Source organism: Ranitomeya imitator, chromosome 4 (genome assembly GCF_032444005.1).
Source record: "Ranitomeya imitator isolate aRanImi1 chromosome 4, aRanImi1.pri, whole genome shotgun sequence".
Lineage (NCBI taxonomy): Eukaryota > Metazoa > Chordata > Amphibia > Anura > Dendrobatidae > Ranitomeya > Ranitomeya imitator.
In genome coordinates, this window is record NC_091285.1 from 87,069,619 (window position 1) to 87,087,596 (window position 17,978).

The 17,978-nt window shown below is 43.7% G+C and overlaps 1 protein-coding gene across 1 annotated transcript in view; it reads left to right on the forward strand.

Annotated features, from left to right (window-relative positions):
• Positions 1 to 17,978, forward strand: part of LOC138675535 (A disintegrin and metalloproteinase with thrombospondin motifs 2-like) — a 705,150-nt gene that overhangs the window by 651,780 nt on the left and 35,392 nt on the right. The window contains exon 21 of the mRNA XM_069763862.1: positions 13,035 to 13,124. Within this exon, the coding sequence (XP_069619963.1) occupies positions 13,035 to 13,124 (90 nt within the window). The remainder of the gene's footprint in view (positions 1 to 13,034; positions 13,125 to 17,978) is intronic.

A 17,978-nucleotide genomic window follows, 5' to 3' on the forward strand; every position in this document is an offset into this window, starting at 1 on the left:
GCACGGTGATCCGCTCCACTGCGCAGGCGCCAGATTCCCAGCCCTGCAGTGTAAATACATCATAAAACACTGCGAGGCGGGATCTGGGGCCTCCACTACACACAGGCACCTGATGTAAGTTCACTGGCAGCGCGCACGGTGCATGCCCGAGAACTGATTGCAGAGCGCAGGCGCCGCTGATGTCACAAGAAAGAGAAGAGCCAGCGCACAGAGGATGGAGCGGGACGATGGACGGCTGCGAGGTGGTTGAGTCAGGGGGAGAAAACATACCTCCCTGACTCAATAGTGGTATGGCGGGAAATGTATAAAAGTCATTATTTCAGCATTCCTTGGGATAATAAACATAAGAGCCATCTTCACAGAATGCAGCCTTAGTGCTGCTGAAGGTGGCTCTTTTACTTTAATAGGCCCTGTGGGGTGACAGGTTCCCTTTAACCCCTTCATGACCCAGCCTATTTTGACCTTAAAGACCTTGCCGTTTTTTGCAATTCTGACCAGTGTCCCTTTATGAGGTAATAACTCGGGAACGCTTCAACGGATCCTAGCGGTTCTGAGATTGTTTTTTCGTGACATATTGGGCTTCATGTTAGTGGTAAATTTAGGTCAATAAATTCTGTGTTTATTTGTGATAAAAACGGAAATTTGGTGAAAATTTTGAAAATTTCGCAATTTTCACATTTTGAATTTTTATTCTGTTAAACCAGAGAGTTATGTGACACAAAATAGTTAATAAATAACATTTCCCACACGTCTACTTTACATCAGCACAATTTTGGAAACAAAATTTTTTTTTGCTAGGAAGTTATAAGGGTTAAAATTTGACCAGCGATTTCTCATTTTTACAACGAAATTTACAAAACCATTTTTTTTAGGGACCACCTCACATTTGAAGTCAGTTTGAGGGGTCTATATGGCTGAAAATACCCAAAAGTGACACCATTCTAAAAACTGCACCCCTCAAGGTGCACAAAACCACATTCCAGAAGTTTATTAACCCTTCAGGTGCTTCACAGCAGCAGAAGCATCATGGAAGGAAAAAATGAACATTTAACTTTTTAGTCACAAATATGATCTTTCAGCAACAATTTTTTTATTTTCCGAATGGTAAAAAGAGAAACTGAACCACGAAAGTTGTTGTCCAATTTGTCCTGAGTACGCTGATACCTCATATGTGGGGGTAAACCACTGTTTGGGCGCACGGCAGGGCTTGGAAGGGAAGGAGCGCCATTTGACTTTTTGAATGAAAAATTGGCTCCACTCTTTAGCGGACACCATGTCACGTTTGAAGAGCCTCCGTGTGCCTAAAAATTGGAGCTCCCCCACAAGTGACCCCATTTTGGAAACTAGACGCCCCAAGGAACTTATCTAGATGCATAGTGAGCACTTTAAACCCCCAGGTGCTTCACAAATTGATCCGTAAAAATGAAAAAGTACTTTTTTTTCACAAAAAAATTATTTTAGCCTCAATTTTTTCATTTTCACATGGACAACAGGATAAAATGGATTCTAAAATTTGTTTGGCAATTTCTCCTGAGTACACCGATACCTCACATGTGGGGGTAAACCACTGTTTGGGCACATGGTAAGGCTCGGAAGGGAAGGAGCGCCATTTGACTTTTTGAATGAAAAATTATCTCCATCGTTAGCGGACACCATGTCGCGTTTGGAGAGACCCTGTGTGCTTAAACATTGGAGCTCCCCCACAAGTGACCCCATTTTGGAAACTGGACCCCCCAAGGAACTTATATAGATGCCTAGTGAGCACTTTAAACCCTCAGGTGCTTCACAAATTGATCCGTAAAAATGAAAAAGTACTTTTTTTTCACAAAAAAATTCTTTTCGCCTTAATTTTTTCATTTTCACATGGGCAATAGGATAAAATGGATCCTAAAATTTGTTGAGCAATTTCTCCCGAGTACGCCGATACCTCATATGTGGGGGTAAACCACTGTTTGGGCACACAGCAGGGCTCGGAAGGGAAGGCGCGCCTTTTGACTTTTTGAATGGAAAATTAGCTCCAATTGTTAGCGGACACCATGTCGCATTTGGAGCGCCCCTGTGTGCCTATGCAATGGAGCTCCCCCACAAGTGACCCCATTTTGGAAACTAGACCCCCCAAGGAACTTATCTAGATGCATATTGTGCACTTTAAACCCCCAGGTGCTTCACAGAAGTTTATAATGCAGAGCCATGAAAATAAAAAATAATTTTTCTTTTCTCAAAAATGATTTTTTTAGCCTGGAATTTCCTATTTTGCCAATGGTAATAGGAGAAATTGGACCACAAATGTTGTCCAGTTTGTCCTGAGTACGCAGATACCCCATATGTGGGGGTAAACCACTGTTTGGGCGCACGGCAGGGCTCAGAAGGGAAGGCACGCCATTTGGCTTTTTAAATGGAAAATTAGCTCCAATCATTAGCGGACACCATGTTGCGTTTGGAGAGCCCCTGTGTGCCTAAACATTGGAGATCCCCCACAAATGACCCCATTTTGGAAACTAGACCCCCAAAGGAACTAATCTAGATGTGTGGTGAGCACTTTGAACCCTCAAGTGCTTCACAGAAGTTTATAACGCAGAGCCATGAAAATAAAATAAAAAATTTCTTTTCTCAAAAATGATTTTTTAGCCCGCAATTTTTTATTTTCCCAAGGGTAACAGGAGAAATTTGACCCCAAAAGTTGTTGTCCAGTTTCACCTGAGTACGCTGATACCCCATATGTGGGGGTAAACCACTGTTTGGGCACATGCCAGGGCTCGGAAGTGAAGTAGTGACGTTTTGAAATGCAGACTTTGATGGACTGCTCTGCGGGCGTCACGTTGCGTTTGCAGAGCCCCTGATGTGGCTAAACAGTAGAAACCCCCCACAAGTGACCCCATTTTGGAAACTAGACCCCGAAAGGAACTTATCTAGATGTGAGGTGAGCACTTTGAACCCCCAAGTGCTTCACAGAAGTTCATAACACAGAGCAGTGAAAATAATAAATACGTTTTCTTTCCTCAAAAATAATTTTTTAGCCCAGAATTTTTTAATTTTCCCAAGGGTAACAGGATAAATTTGACCCCAATATTTGTTGTCCAGTTTCTCCTGAGTACGGTGATACCCCATATGTGGGGGTAAACTACTATTTGGGCACTTGCCGGGGCTCGGAAGTGAAGTAGTGACGTTTTGAAATACAGACTTTGATGGAATGCTCTACGGGCGTCACGTTGCGTTTGCAGAGCCCCTGATGTGACTAAACAGTAGAAACCCCCCACAAGTCACCCCATTTCGGAAACTAGACCCCGAAATGAAATTATCTAGATGTGTGGTGAGCACTTTTAACCCCCAAGTGCTTCACAGAAGTTTATAACGCAGAGCCGTGAAAATAATAAATACGTTTTCTTTCCTCAAAAATAATTTTTTAGCCCAGAATTTTTTATTTTCCCGAGGGTTACAGGAGAAATTTGACGCCAAAAGTTGTTGTCCAGTTTCTCCTGAGTAAGCTGATACCCCTTGTGTGGGGGTAAACCACTGTTTGGGCACACGTCGGGGCTCAGAAGGGAAGAAGTGACTTTTGAAATGCAGACTTTGATGGAATGGTCTGCGGGCGTCACGTTGCGTTTGCAGAGCCCCTGGTGTGCCTAAACAGTAGAAACCCCCCACAAGTGACCCCATTTTGGAAACTAGACCCCCAAAGGAACTTATCTAGATATGTGGTGAGCACTTTGAACCCCCAAGTGCTTTACAGAAGCTTATAACGCAGAGCCGTGAAAATAATAAATACGTTTTCTTTCCTCAAAAATAATTTTTTAGCCCAGAATTTTTTATTTTCCCAAGGGTTACAGGAGAAATTGGACCCCAAAAGTTGTTGTCCAGTTTCTCCTGAGTACGCCGATACCCCATGTGTGGGGGTAAACCACTGTTTGGGCGCACGTCGGGGCTCAGAAGGGAAGTAGTGACTTTTGAAATGCAGACTTTGATGGAATGGTCTGCGGACGTCACGTTGCGTTTGCAGAGCCCCTGGTGTGCCTAAACAGTAGAAACCCCCCACAAGTGACCCCATTTTGGAAACTAGACCCCCAAGGAACTTATCTAGATATGTGCTGAGCACTTTGAACCCCCAAGTGCTTCACAGACGTTTACAACGCAGAGCCGTGAAAATAAAAAATCATTTTTCTTTCCTCAAAAATGATGTTTTAGCAAGCAATTTTTTATTTTCTCAAGGGTAACCGGAGAAATTGGACCCCAGTAATTGTTGCGCAGTTTGTCCTGAGTATGCTGGTACCCCATATGTGGGGGTAAACCACTGTTTGGGTGCACGTCGGGGCTCGGAAGTGAGGGAGCACCATTTGACTTTTTGAATACAAGATTGGCTGGAATCAATGGTGGCGCCATGTTGCGTTTGGAGACCCCCTGATGTGCCTAAACAGTGGAAACCCCTCAATTCTAACTCCAACACACCCCTAAACCTTATCCCAACTGTAGCCATAACCCTAATCACAACCCTAACCCCAACACACCCCTAACCACAACCCTAATTCCAACCCAACCCTAACCCTAAGGCTATGTGCCAACGTTGCGGATTCGTATGAGATTTTTCAGCACCATTTTTGAAAAATCCGCGGGTAAAAGGCACTGCGTTTTACCTGCGGATTTCCAGTGTTTTTTGTGCGGATTTCACCTGTGGATTCCTATTAAGGAACAAGTGTAAAACGCTGCGGAATCCGCACAAAGAATTGACATGCTGCGGAAAATACAACACAGCGTTTCCGCGCGGTATTTTCCGCACCATGGGCACAGCGGATTAGGTTTTCCATATTTTTACATGGTATTGTAAACCTGATGGAACACTGCTGCGAATCCGCAGCCAAATCCGCACCGTGTGCACATAGCCTAATTCTAAAGGTATGTGCACACGCTGCGGAAAACGCTGCGGATCCGCAGCAGTTTCCCATGAGTTTACAGTTCAATGTAAACCTATGGGAAACAAAAATCGCTGTACACATGCTGCGGAAAAACTGCACGGAAACGCAGCGGTTTACATTCCGCAGCATGTCGCTTCTTTCTGCGGATTCCGCAGTGGTTTTACAACTGCTCCAATAGAAAATCGCAGTTGTAAAACCGCAGTGAAATGCGCAGAAAAACCGCGGTAAATCCACAGCGGTTTAGCACTGCGGATTTATCAAATCCTCTGCGGAAAAATCCGCAGAGGACCAGAATACGTGTGCACATCCCGAACCCTAACCCTACCCCTAACCCTACCCCTACCCCTAACCCTAACCCTACCCCTAACCCTACCCCTAACCCTACCCCTAACCCTAGTTCTTACCCCAACCTTAGTGGAAAAAAAAAATTATTTATTTTTTTATTGTCCCTACCTATGGGGGTGACAAAGGGGGGGGGGGGTCATTTACTATTTTTTTTATTTTGATCACTGAGATAGGTTATATCTCAGTGATCAAAATTCACTCTGGAACGAATCTGCCGGCCGGCAGATTCGGCGGGCGCACTGCACATGCGCCCGCCATTTTGGAAGATGGCGGCGCCCGGGAAAGAAGACGGACACCGGCAGGCTCGGTAAGTATAAGGGGGGGGGGAGATCAGGGCACGGGGGGGGCGTTGGAGCACGGGGGGGAGGCGTCGGAGCACGGGGGGGGCGTCGGAGCATACGCATACGCTGTGTCACAGGTCGGGAAGGGGTTAAAGCACTTTTACATACACGCCATTAGTTTGAGGTATATAATCCCAACTACAGGTTCTCTTTAAACATTTGCAGCATTTGATATGACATCTGTAGGAGAATAATTGAAACTTGGTAGGCAATTGATATATAATAACCATCATATCAACCTCTTAAATACTCTTTTGAATACATGCATTAATCTTTACACACCATTTACATACACAAAGGAAATTCCCTATTGTAGCAGCTCAGTTGACGTATCCTTTATTACAATTAATAGAATATTAACATAGATGACTGGTGTGGTCCAAGGGAGACATCCTTCCCTGCAAGAGCAGTATCCCTGCTCCATATTATTTCCTCCATGCTTCTCCTGCCCTGCATGAATATCAGACAGGTTGGGGTACAGCAAAGAGTAAACCATTAGCTGAATAATTTGCTTAGGGGTGTCCAGCCATTCATCTTACTTCAGTTCTTCATTTGCCTGTGCTGTTAGTATCAGAAGAAGGTGCCATAATAGCACCTAATACACAAATGACATAAGCAAAACACAGGTATAACTTTCTATAGAAATAAGTTATATGTTCTATTCACATTTGAAAGCCTAGCATCTCTGACTAATAAGACACGCAGTGCAAGATGCAAGGCAAATGTTAGCACCTGCACCCGGCATAGGCAACAACACGAGCCGTTTAAATAAAATTGTATCACATATGTGTTGCAGTAAAGAATTTCTATATATGACAGCATGCATTTGTGACATATTCCATCTTGGTTTTTATCAACATTTATTGATTTTCACCAATCTTTGTCAAGAATATACAGTAAGTGCCTTAATTGCATAAATATAAAGCAACAAAACCTGATGGGCAAGTAGATAAAAGATGTTGTGTTACTGGGATAGAGATGGAGTACAAGAATACTAGCTCTATCAGTATAAATATACATATATGTGTGTGTGTGTATATACATATCTTGTGGTAGTTCATCTCACTCAGAGGTACACGGAGGTACAAAACAGGAACACTGTCTCTTTAAGGGTATGTGCACACGTTGCGAATTCTCTGCGGATCCGCAGCGTTTTTTGAGGTGCCGAAACGCTGCAGATCCGCAATTGATTTACAGTACAATGTAAATCAATGAGAAAAAAAATGCTGTGGACACTTTGTGGAAAATCCGCTGCGGAAACGCTGCGGTTTAAAAGAAGTAGCATGTCACTTCTTTTTTGTGAATCTGCAGCGTTTTTGTACCCATTCCATTATAGAAAACAGCAGGGGTAAAAAACGCAGCAAATCTGCAAGAAAACTGCAGCAAAAACGCGACAAATCCGCAGGTGCATCTTCTGCCAGGAGAGGCAGAATCCGTACCAGAAATTCCTAAGCCTAATCCACAATGTGTGCACATAGCCTAAATCTTCTGTTGGTTTCTTATATACAGCTCTGGCAAAAATTAAGAGACCACTGCAAAATGTTCAGTTTATCTGATTTTTCTCTTTATAAGTATATTTTTGAGTAATTTTACATTTATTCTATAAACTTCTGATAACATGTCTCCGAATTTCCAAGCAATACATTTTGGATTTTTTTCTGAAGAGGAGAAATGGTCAAAATGAAAAAAGCAGTGCTTTCAGACCTCAAATAATGCAAAGAGAACAAGTTCATAATCATTTAGAAACAACAATACTAATATTTTAACTCAGGAAGAGTTCAGAAATCAATATTTTGTGGAATAATCATGATTTTTAATCACAGCTTTCATGCGTCTTGGCATGCTTTCCACCAGTCTTTCACACTGCTTCTGGCGCAAAAATGTAAGCAGTTCTTCTTTGTTTGATGGCTTGAACTATCCATCATCCTCTTGATTACATTCCAGAGGTTTTCAATGGGGTTCAGGTCTGGAGATTGGGCTGCCCGTGACAGGGATTTGATGTGGTGGTCTCTTAATTTTTGCCAGAGCTGTAGATGGCATAAACCATCATGAAGGGAAAAGTAAACACAGAATTTCAGGCAAAACAGGAAAACAACAGAAAAAAACAAAATGCTGTAACACAGTCCATATATTTGCGAGGAGCTGCCCTATCTGGAGCAATACAGGTTCATTCTTTCCTCCTCATGACACAAACCTCCGGAGATCCTCTCTTCACTTTGCTCAACCAAGACTGCCTCTTGAGTCCAGCTATTTAATCCCCAGACCACTCCCTGGGGTGGAGATAAGGAAGACAACCTCCCACCCACTCTGTCGTTATCCTCAAAAACCCAGCCCATTATGTAAATTAGCTGTTTACTCCTCACAGCACTTAGTATGCTGGAGGAAAAGCATTATGTGCGCTTTTAAAGGTACCTTCACACATAACGATATTGTTAACGATATCGTTGCTTTTTGTGACGTAGCAACGATATCGTTAATAAAATCGTTGTGTGACAGCGACCAACGATCAGGCCCCTGCTGGGAGATCGTTGGTCGCTGAAGAAAGTCCAGAACTTTATTTCGTCGCTGGACTCCCTGCTGACATCGCTGGATCGGCGTGTGTGACACCGATCCAGCGATGTCTTCACTGGGCCGCGCTTAGTAACCCGATGTTTACCCTGGTTACCATCCTAAAAGTAAAAAAAACAAACAAAAAACAAACAGTACATACTTACCTACCGCTGTCTGTCCCCCGGCGCTGTGCTCTGCACTCCTCCTGTACTGGCTGTGAGCGTCGGTCAGCCGGAAAGCAGAGCGGTGACGTCACCGCTCTGCTTTCCGGCCGCTGTGCTCACACAGACAGTACAGGAGGAGTGCAGAGCACAGCGCTGGAGGACAGACAGCGGTAGGTAAGTATGTACTGTTTGTTTTTTTTACTTTTAGGATGGTAACCAGGGTAAACATCGGGTTACTAAGCGCGGCCCTGCGCTTAGTTACCCGATGTTTACCCTGGTTACCGGCATCGTTGGTCGCTGGAGAGCGGTCAGTGTGACAGCTCTCCAGCGACCAAACAGCGACGCTGCAGCGATCCGGATCGTTGTCGGTATCGCTGCAGCGTCGCTTAATGTGAAGGGGCCTTAAGCGCATAGAAACATATCTCCCCTCCAGAACTTTACCAGTGACTTTGTCACTATATATACAGTGAAGGAAATTATAATTTGATCCCTTGCTTATTTTGTGAATTTGCCCACTGACAAAGACATGAACAGTCTATAATTTTAAGGGTAGGTTAATTTTAACATTGAGAGATATCAAATGTTAAAAATAAAATCCAGAAAATCACAATGTATAAATTATATAAATTTATTTGTATTTTGCAGTGAGAATTAAGTATTTGATCACTCTGGCAAACAAGACTTAATACGTGGTGTCAAAACCCTTCTTGGCAAGCACAGCAGTCAGACATTTTTTGTAGTTGATGATTAGGTTTGTGCACAGGAGGAATTTTGTTCCACTCCTCTTTGCAGATCATCTCAAAATCATTAAGATTTTGAAGCTGTCACTTGGCAACTCGGAGTTTCAACTCCCTCCATAAGTTTTCTATGGGATTAAGGTCTGGAGACTGGCTAGGCCACTCCATGTCCTTAATGTGCTTCTTTTGAGCCACTCCTGCATTGCCTTGGCTGTATATTTTGGGTCATTGTCTTGCTGGAAGACCCAGCCATGACCCATTTTTAATGTCCTGGCGGAGGGAAGGCAGTTGTTAGTCAGAATTGTACGATACATGGCTCCATCCATTCTCCCATTGATGTGGTGAAGTAGTCATGTGCCCTTAGTGGAGAATCCCCCCAAAACATAATGTTTGCACCTCCATGTTTGACACTGGGGACGGTGTTCTTTGGGTCATAAGCAACATTTCTCTTCTCCCAAACACTGTGAGTTGAGTTAATGCCAAAGAACTCAATTTTTGTCTCATCTGGCCACAGCACCTTCTCCCAAACACTCACAGAAACATCCAGGTGTTTATTGGCAAACTTCAGATGGAGAAAACACAAAGATTGAGTTTGATTTAAGTTGGTATACATGCAGCACATAAACGCATGTTCACATTGGCCATACAGCAGACAAAACCTACAAAAAAACAAAATGAGCAAAAACCCTGCTGTAACTAAATAAGTAAAAAGTAAACGTGCATCTAAATAACTCAGGGTTCTTAGTAATACTGTTTTTGTATCTGCATGCCCATAAAACAAAAGAAATATGATCAACTGCCCATGTTATTCAGTATGCATTCATATTTCGATTGTCTCAATAATGGACATGGAACACCAGATAAGTAACAAAATGTTCATACAAGAAGAGGATATACTATTGTAAACATAAAAGTTACACTTGTCATTATTATAGCAAAGTTTGTACATGTCTCCAACGGTAGATGCATAATAAAACTATACAGCATGAAGAAAATTAGGCTAATTAGTGTCGCTATATTGAGTCCAGCAAATCATATTTATTTATATAATTGCCTTATGTTTTCATTTCCTGTTCTGTCCAGATGTCACTCACTGTATCCCAGAATTCCAAGAGGAGGAAGTTCACCGACTGCAATATTGGGACACCCAAGTGATGGGTGGCTCAATATGGAAACTGCTGCTGGTACCAACCTATTGTGCGGTATCACCAGCGAAACACCGTCGCACCACACACACACACACTTTATATGTCATACGCACCACACACACTCACACACTCACACATTCACACTCACACACTCTCACTTACATTCACACTTTCACACTCACATTCTCACACACTCACACTTTTAAATTCACACTCACACACTCATGCAGCCTCTTGTGTAGTACCACCAGCGGAACACCGTGCGCCGGGATCAGCCAAATGATTCCGTGACTGCCGTCATCTTTGTACAGGAGGAGTGCATGCACAGTTTTAATGTAACTGCTGCTGCAGTATCTGTCTGCACAAAGATGGTGGCGATCTGATTTACTGCGCCTGCGTGAATTATGTGCAGGTGCAGTGAATCATTTGGCTGATCCTAGCGGCAGATGCGCGACGTGTGTACAGGCAGAGGAAGCCGGTCACATTAAAGGGGTTTTCCCATAAACGAAAGTTCATTTTAAAAATTGACTGTGTCTGACTGTGTACAGAGCATACCACATCTCCTGGGCAGGGGAGGAAGCAAAAGATAATACTGACATTACAGCAGGGGATCACAGTGGATTCATTTTGTGATGTAAAATATTTCACTGACTGTTTTAAAAAAAATATTTTACCTCACAAAATGTATCCTCTGCGATCTTCTGCTGTAATGTCAGTATTGTCATTTGCTTTCTCCCCTGCCCAGGAGCTGTGGTATGTTCGGTACATGGTCAGACACAGGGGTGAGCATATCATGTCTTCTGGGCAGGAGAGGACGCAACAGACAATACTGACATTACAGCTGGGGACCACAGTGGATTCATTTTGTGAGGTAAAATATTTCACTGATTGTTTTTAAAAAATATTTTATTTCACTAAATGTATCCTCTGTGATCTCCTGCTGTAATGTCAGTATTGTCTTTTGCTTCCTCCCCTGCCCAGGAGCTGTGGTATGTTCGGTACAAGGTCAGACACAGACAATTTTTAAAATGAACTTTTGTTCTTGGGAAAACTCCTTTAAAAAGCAAATATTAATGCCAACATGGCTCCTCATAAAAAGTACACCAATGAAAGGAAAGCAGGAAAGGCACAACGTCGAAGACAGCACAGGGCAAATGAGCCTCTTGAAGACCAACAGCATCGCTGCGACAAAAACAATGCATATAAGCATAGGCATCAAGCACACGAGTCCCCTGATGTAAAAGTCATTAGATTATCACAGGATGCCATTAGGCAACAGCACCACATGCCTGCCCCCATCGTGACATTACCGCCTCTCGGGCCTCCATCTAGTATATTAATATTATAATATCAACTATTGTATAGACTGTGACGATAAGATAAGTAATATACGCTAGTATGTGGTGACTGCAGTCACGACTAACTATTTGCAATAACAGTGCAATCTCAATGCTAGAATTAAAGATATAAGGAATCATTGCTACTATAGATGCCTATTTACAAAAGATTGAAGGGGAAAATTACATGTGACCAAGTATGGGACAGTATACATGTAGCTCATAATACCTGATCATACAGTTGCAGCCTCTACACGAACCTGTCAGAATGATTTTGCTAAGTAAACTACAGGCATTGTCATGTTGGCAGTATTAAAGTGAATAAAATGATGTCTGGGGTGAAGAAACCCATCTTGTGGTTTTTGTGTAATCAGTGTTAGAAGTTTTCAGTTAATGATATGCCCGTGTTTCGGGGCGGGACTGTAGGCAGAGTCATATCTTCCTGCTCTAAGCCAGAGAAACCAAGGAAAGACCTGCCCACAGGCTGCCCCAAAGCACAGTCTGTCTCTCTCTCTGTCTCTATGAATGAGGAACATGCTTGTGCTTCGGGGCTGCCTAATAATGGAGATAACACGGGTGCTGAGGCTATGTGGAGGCTGAGCACACTGCTGTCTATCTAATCTAATACTGGATAACAGGGTGCTGACAATGTGATCTAATACTGCAGATAACAGGCGTGCTGACTGAGGTTATGTAGAGGATGTTCACACTGCTGTCCATCCTGTCTATCTGATCTAATACTGAGGATTATAGGGGTGCTGAGGCTTTGGAGAAGCTGCTCACACTGCTGTCCATCCTGTCTATCTGATCTAATACAGAAGATAACAGGGGTACTCAGGCTATGGAGAGGCTGCTCGCCCTGCTGCCCACCTTGTCTTTCTGATCTAATACTGGAGATACCAGAGGTGCTGAGGCTATGGAGAGGCTGCTCACACTGCTGTCCATCATGTCTTTCTGATCTAATACTGAAGATAATAGGGGTGCTGAGTAGTGATGAGTGAATATACTCGTTACTCGAGATTTCCCGAGCATGCTCGGGGGTCCTCCAAGTGTTTGTAAGTGCTCGTAGATTTTGTTTTCCTTGCAGCAGCTGAATGATTTACATCTGTTAGCCAGCTTGATTACATGTGGGGATTCCCTAGCAACCAGGCAACCCCACATTTACTTATGCTAGCTAGTAGCTGTAAATCATTCAGCTGTGGCGATAAAAACTAAATCTCCGAGCCCTTACAAATACTCGGAGGACACCCGAGCATGCTCGGGAAATCTCGAGTAACGAGTATATTCGCTTATCACTAGTGCTGAGGCTATGGAGAGGCTGCTCACACTGCTGCCGACCCTGTCTTTCTGAATGGTGAGCAGCTGTTGTGACATGGAGATTCCATGACAGGACATGGTATAGTTTACCTCCAGATTACCGCACACCTGTCAGATAAACATTGATTTTATATGATTTAATTCTGTATAAAAAGTTTGTTTAACCAAAGAATTATTTTTTGTTTTAGGAAACACTTCTGATCCATTAAAGAAGAATTACATTGTCCAATGGCTTTCTAAACCGGATACAGGTTCTCCAAACCAAAAAATATCTTCAAGTAAAAGACCTATTTATAATTCTGCCTGTGGCGCTGAATGCATGCAATGGATGCAGCCGCTGCTCTGGACTCTGGCTCTTTTCCTTATCCTTTGTGGGACCATTACACATCTTTGATTTATTCTTGCACTTTCTGTCTTCTGTTTACACTCTTCTCTTTAGTTACTGTACAGTAATTTTTATAATGTTGTTTAGCAGTAAGAACACAATGTAGCAGTGCATCACATGACGGAAACAATGGCAAATGAATTTTCATATTTATATATTTTTTTATGGAACTATATAAAAATGTTATACTTGAACCTAAGTTGCTGCAAAACACCTGTGGGCAATATAAACCTCCAATGTGTACCGATTGTACCCAGTTATTTTATTATTCTGAGAGCATTTACATTTTAATATAATACATTTACTTAACAAAGTTCTTATTATGCTTTTGGCAATGGAAAGACAATTTAGGGCTTGTACACATGTTTCGGATTTCACACCAATTTCATCATGGATTTTACGTTAAAATACATTGCTGTCACAATCTACATTCGATGCATGTGTATAATGTTTCTGGAACCACCGACATGCATTAGAAATATTGTGCTAGGATCTTTAGCTTTTTTTCTGTGGCATACAACTTATTTCCCATGTTTCCAGACAGAAAAGCCAGTGATTAAACCCGATAAATGATAGATCAACCTTAGATCTCTGCCACAGAAAACACATGTCTGATTTTAATCCCACATTTGAAACCTAGCTTTAAAGTAAGATGCCAACTTCCAAATCACAGGCCGTGACCAAAGAGGCCATAGTGAAGCACACTAACTCGTGTAATGTTATAACATCATGCTTTTGGTTAGACCACAAGGCTTCTTAAAAGAGAATACAATAACTATTATTATCCTTAATTTTTTAAGTATCCATTGATATCAATTGGGACACCTGAATGTTCAAAGTAATATGTGATTCACCTTTAGGTCCCTATACATCAAGACCAGCGATGTTCATGCAGGCATTGATGAGGAGGTGTGCTGGAGTCAGTCGTTGGACAAGTGATGGGAACCTATGTGTGCGCCCCCCTCACAAATCCAAAATCCAGTTCTTGCTAGAGTAAGATTTGTGGTGTTGTGAATGCCGCTGCTCATCATGAATTTGACGAGAGGTGGTAGTCACACCCCACCCAGCTCCACCTGCTTATGAGAATTGGGCAACATTGGTGTGAGAAGACCAAAAGACAAATAATTTTAGCCCAGCTGCCAGTTGCGCCAAAATTATGACTTTTCAAAGCTTGTTACCCCAGAATAGAGGCATATAAGCTCTGAAGAATCAGGCCCTTAGTTTTCAGGTCATTTCAGAAAGTCTTTGAGTGGAATTCATTAAGTCATTTAATTCAAGTGAATTGGAGATAAACTGCAGTACTGGGCAGCAGGCACTACACGGTGTACAGAACCGGAGTGTTTGGCTCCGTAGATCACTTACCTGCTGCCAGAGCAGAGATCGGCTGATTGGTCGTGTTGCTGTCGGACCCCAACTGATCTCATATTGATCATCTCTATCCCACAGATAGGTCATCAACGTGATAGCCTTAGACAAACCCTTTAACTTCACATAATGTACAATATTTTCTCAATAAATCACAATTGCTAGCTTGTAAACCTGTAGCGAATAGATAAACTAAACTAAAAATTGGATGGTTGGCTTTCTAGAAAATCTTTCTTTTTGATTATTTTTATGGAAACTCTATAAATTTAACTTCCTCTCTCTGTGCCGTTAAGAAAGGATTATCTTTTAAATCCTCCTCCTTTCCAGTTATCCTCCCAGGCCTACATTGATAACTTACATGCCTCATGTGATCTCTTCAATCATTTGGTTCAGTGTTCATACGCTTTACATGCAATTCCAATGATTGGCTGCAGCTGTCACAAGAACGATGTACCTAATGTTAGTGCTGTAAGACTGGCTAGGATCACTGGAACACAAGCGCTAAAGCAGCAGGGAATTTGACAAGTGTGTATTATTATTATTAATATTATTTATTTATATAGCACCATTTATTCCATGGTGCGTACATGTATGGGTTCTTTTATAATTTTATAACAATTTCTGTTGTTGAAAATCCTAGACGACCCATTTAAATTTTCTCAAATGGAAAAATTTGGGAATAAATGGCAAATAGTCTTGTTTTAACTCTAGCAGACATTGCTTTACTGTTGCCATTTTCCTACTTCATTGCCCATGTCTGTCTAAAGAGTCTTTATACCCATCAGGAGAATAGAGCCAGCTTTCTGTAATTCATTCATTGTAATCTTTCACCTGCCATTTTTATGAGATTGTCTATGATTTACTGCTCCCTGTGCAGCAAGTTGTAAATGGACTTACAATTTGGGATCCTTAGTGCTGACTGCTAAAGAAGGTCAGTTTTCAAGTGTGATGTACTGACAAAATGAAGTTCGCTTTATATTAGTCTGCGGAGACAAATCACACACACCAGATTTAGTAATGACTTATGTTAGGAGTCGAGTTTCCTCTGCTGCACAGGGGGAATCTCGATCCGTGTCTGCTGCGGTCTCCCATTCTGCTTCGGCCGCAGTGGGCTCTGCTCAGCGGAGGCGTCGCTCCCAGCGTCTCGCTGGGACTGATTCTGTGCAGAGGGTTACTGCTGCCTTTTCTGGCTCTCCTGTTGTACCCTGCACTGATCTGCGGCGAGCGAGCTTCTCTGGGACTAAGTCCTTATTTGCACACACTGAGCATGCCCAGGGCAAGATCTCCCGTTGGAGATCGAGGATCACATGCTCAGGTACTGCAGCACATCCCATTGGTCCTCCTGGCAGCTCCTGAAAGGGCAAAACTTCTGTAGCTGCTTCCTGTGCTGCAACTATATAAACTGCGCATGACCGCACGGCCATGCGCTAGTATTGTCTTGATAATGTGTGTGTGTAGATGGATGTATGTTGATGGATGAAAGCTCCTAAGTATCCCTCCCTAGTGTTGTTGACTGCTCGCGGATGATGGTAGCTATCTAGCGCCCGACTAGCCATCTGCACGTAACACACATCACAGCGTCCAGTTGCTGTGTCCGCCAGTATGGCGCCGTGCGCTTCCTCTGCGCTTTCCTTACCCAAGCCTGGGTGGTTAGTGGTGTCCGTCAGTGCGGCACCGCACGCACTCTCGTGCCTTTATATTCTATTTATTAGTTTCCTTACACACCCAGTTGCGGTGTTGTGCCAGCAAGTGTCTAATCGGACTTCAATCCTGAGTAGGGGTTGAGTTCGCTGACTTCTTGCTCGCGCTCTATGTGCGGTACTGCGGTCCTGTGACGCCACAGGATCGCTTCCTTCACGCAGGGTGAAGTTAACCCATGTGTGTATACTTAGTACCGCCATATAGTCCGTCTTACTAGCAGCAGGGTCTTTACCTGCACGGTGGACCTCGGACTGCGAACGCACCTAGTTTCATATCATCTATACTTGGTGCGTTCCGCCGGTCCTTAACATAATACTAGCGCCAAGGTCTGGCTAGTAATGACAGACGATCAGCGTCTACAGCGGTACATCCAGCAGCTGGAGGGAAGGTTGGCGGCTCTAGAGCGTTCAACCTCAGCTGTGGATGTTACTGCTGTCGCTGTTCAGGCTGCAAGTGTGGCTGCAGCTACCTTGTCCACTGCCGCCCCTGTACCGACGCTATCTCGCCTCCCGCTACCAGAGAAATTTTCTGGTGACAGTAAGTCCTGTAGGGGTTTCGTGAGTCAGTGCTCAATACATCTGAAGCTTCTGGCCTCTCGTTTTCCTACAGAGCGGGCTAAGGTGGGCTTTATAATTTCCTTATTGTCGGACAGGGCATTGCAGTGGGCTACGCCGCTGTGGGAGCGTGGCGATCATGTGGTGCAGAGTGCTCCGTTATTCCTGAGCACTCTGAAACAGGTCTTTCTAGGACCTCGTGTCACCCATGATACGGCGCTCCAACTGTTGGCACTGACTCAGGGCTCGTCCTTGGTCAGCCTTTTTGCCGTCCACTTCCGCACTCTAGCATCTGAGCTGGAGTGGTCGGATAAAGCCCTTATCCCTATATTTTGGAGGGGGCTGGCTGACCACGTTAAGGATGCTCTGGCCACTAGGGAGATTCCCGCCACACTGGAAGAGTTAATAACAGTATCTACTCGCATTGACCTCTGTTTTCACGAGCGGAGGTTAGAGCGAGCCCAGTGTAGGCAGAGGTTTCGGCTGGCTCCCACCTTCGCCAAACCTTTGGAATCTCCAGTCCAGGCTCCTGAGTTCCATGAACCTAAGGTGGTGTCACGAGCGGGATCTAAGTCCCAGACCGCTCGTGCACTCCAGGGTTGCCATGTATGCCAACAGTCAGGACATCTTGCCACCAGATGTCATCAGCGGTCGAGGAAACGTCAGCGTCTAGTGGTAGTAGGTGGAGGTGCACTAGACACTGTGACGTTTGCCTCCAAATTGTCCTTTAAGGGGACAATTACCTTTGGCTCATCCTCCCACTCGGTAGACCTCTGCGTGGATTCTGGGGCGGAGGGCAATTTTATGTCTTCTGCCTTCGCCCAACGTCACGCAATACCCCTGGTTATGCTATCTCAACCAGTAACGGTACGAGTGGTGAATGGGTCGACACTCCCCGCACAGATAACACATCAGACCATCCCTTTTACTCTGTCCATGTCGCCATCCCATCAGGAGATTATTTCTCTGCTCATCATTCCTGAGGGTATTGATGAGGTCCTGTTGGAGATACCTTGGCTACGGTACCACTCTCCTCACATCGAGTGGTCCTCAGGCAGAATTCTGGGATGGGGTGAATCATGTGGGGGTAGGTGTCACCGAGAGTGCGTTCAGGTTGCTACTACTAA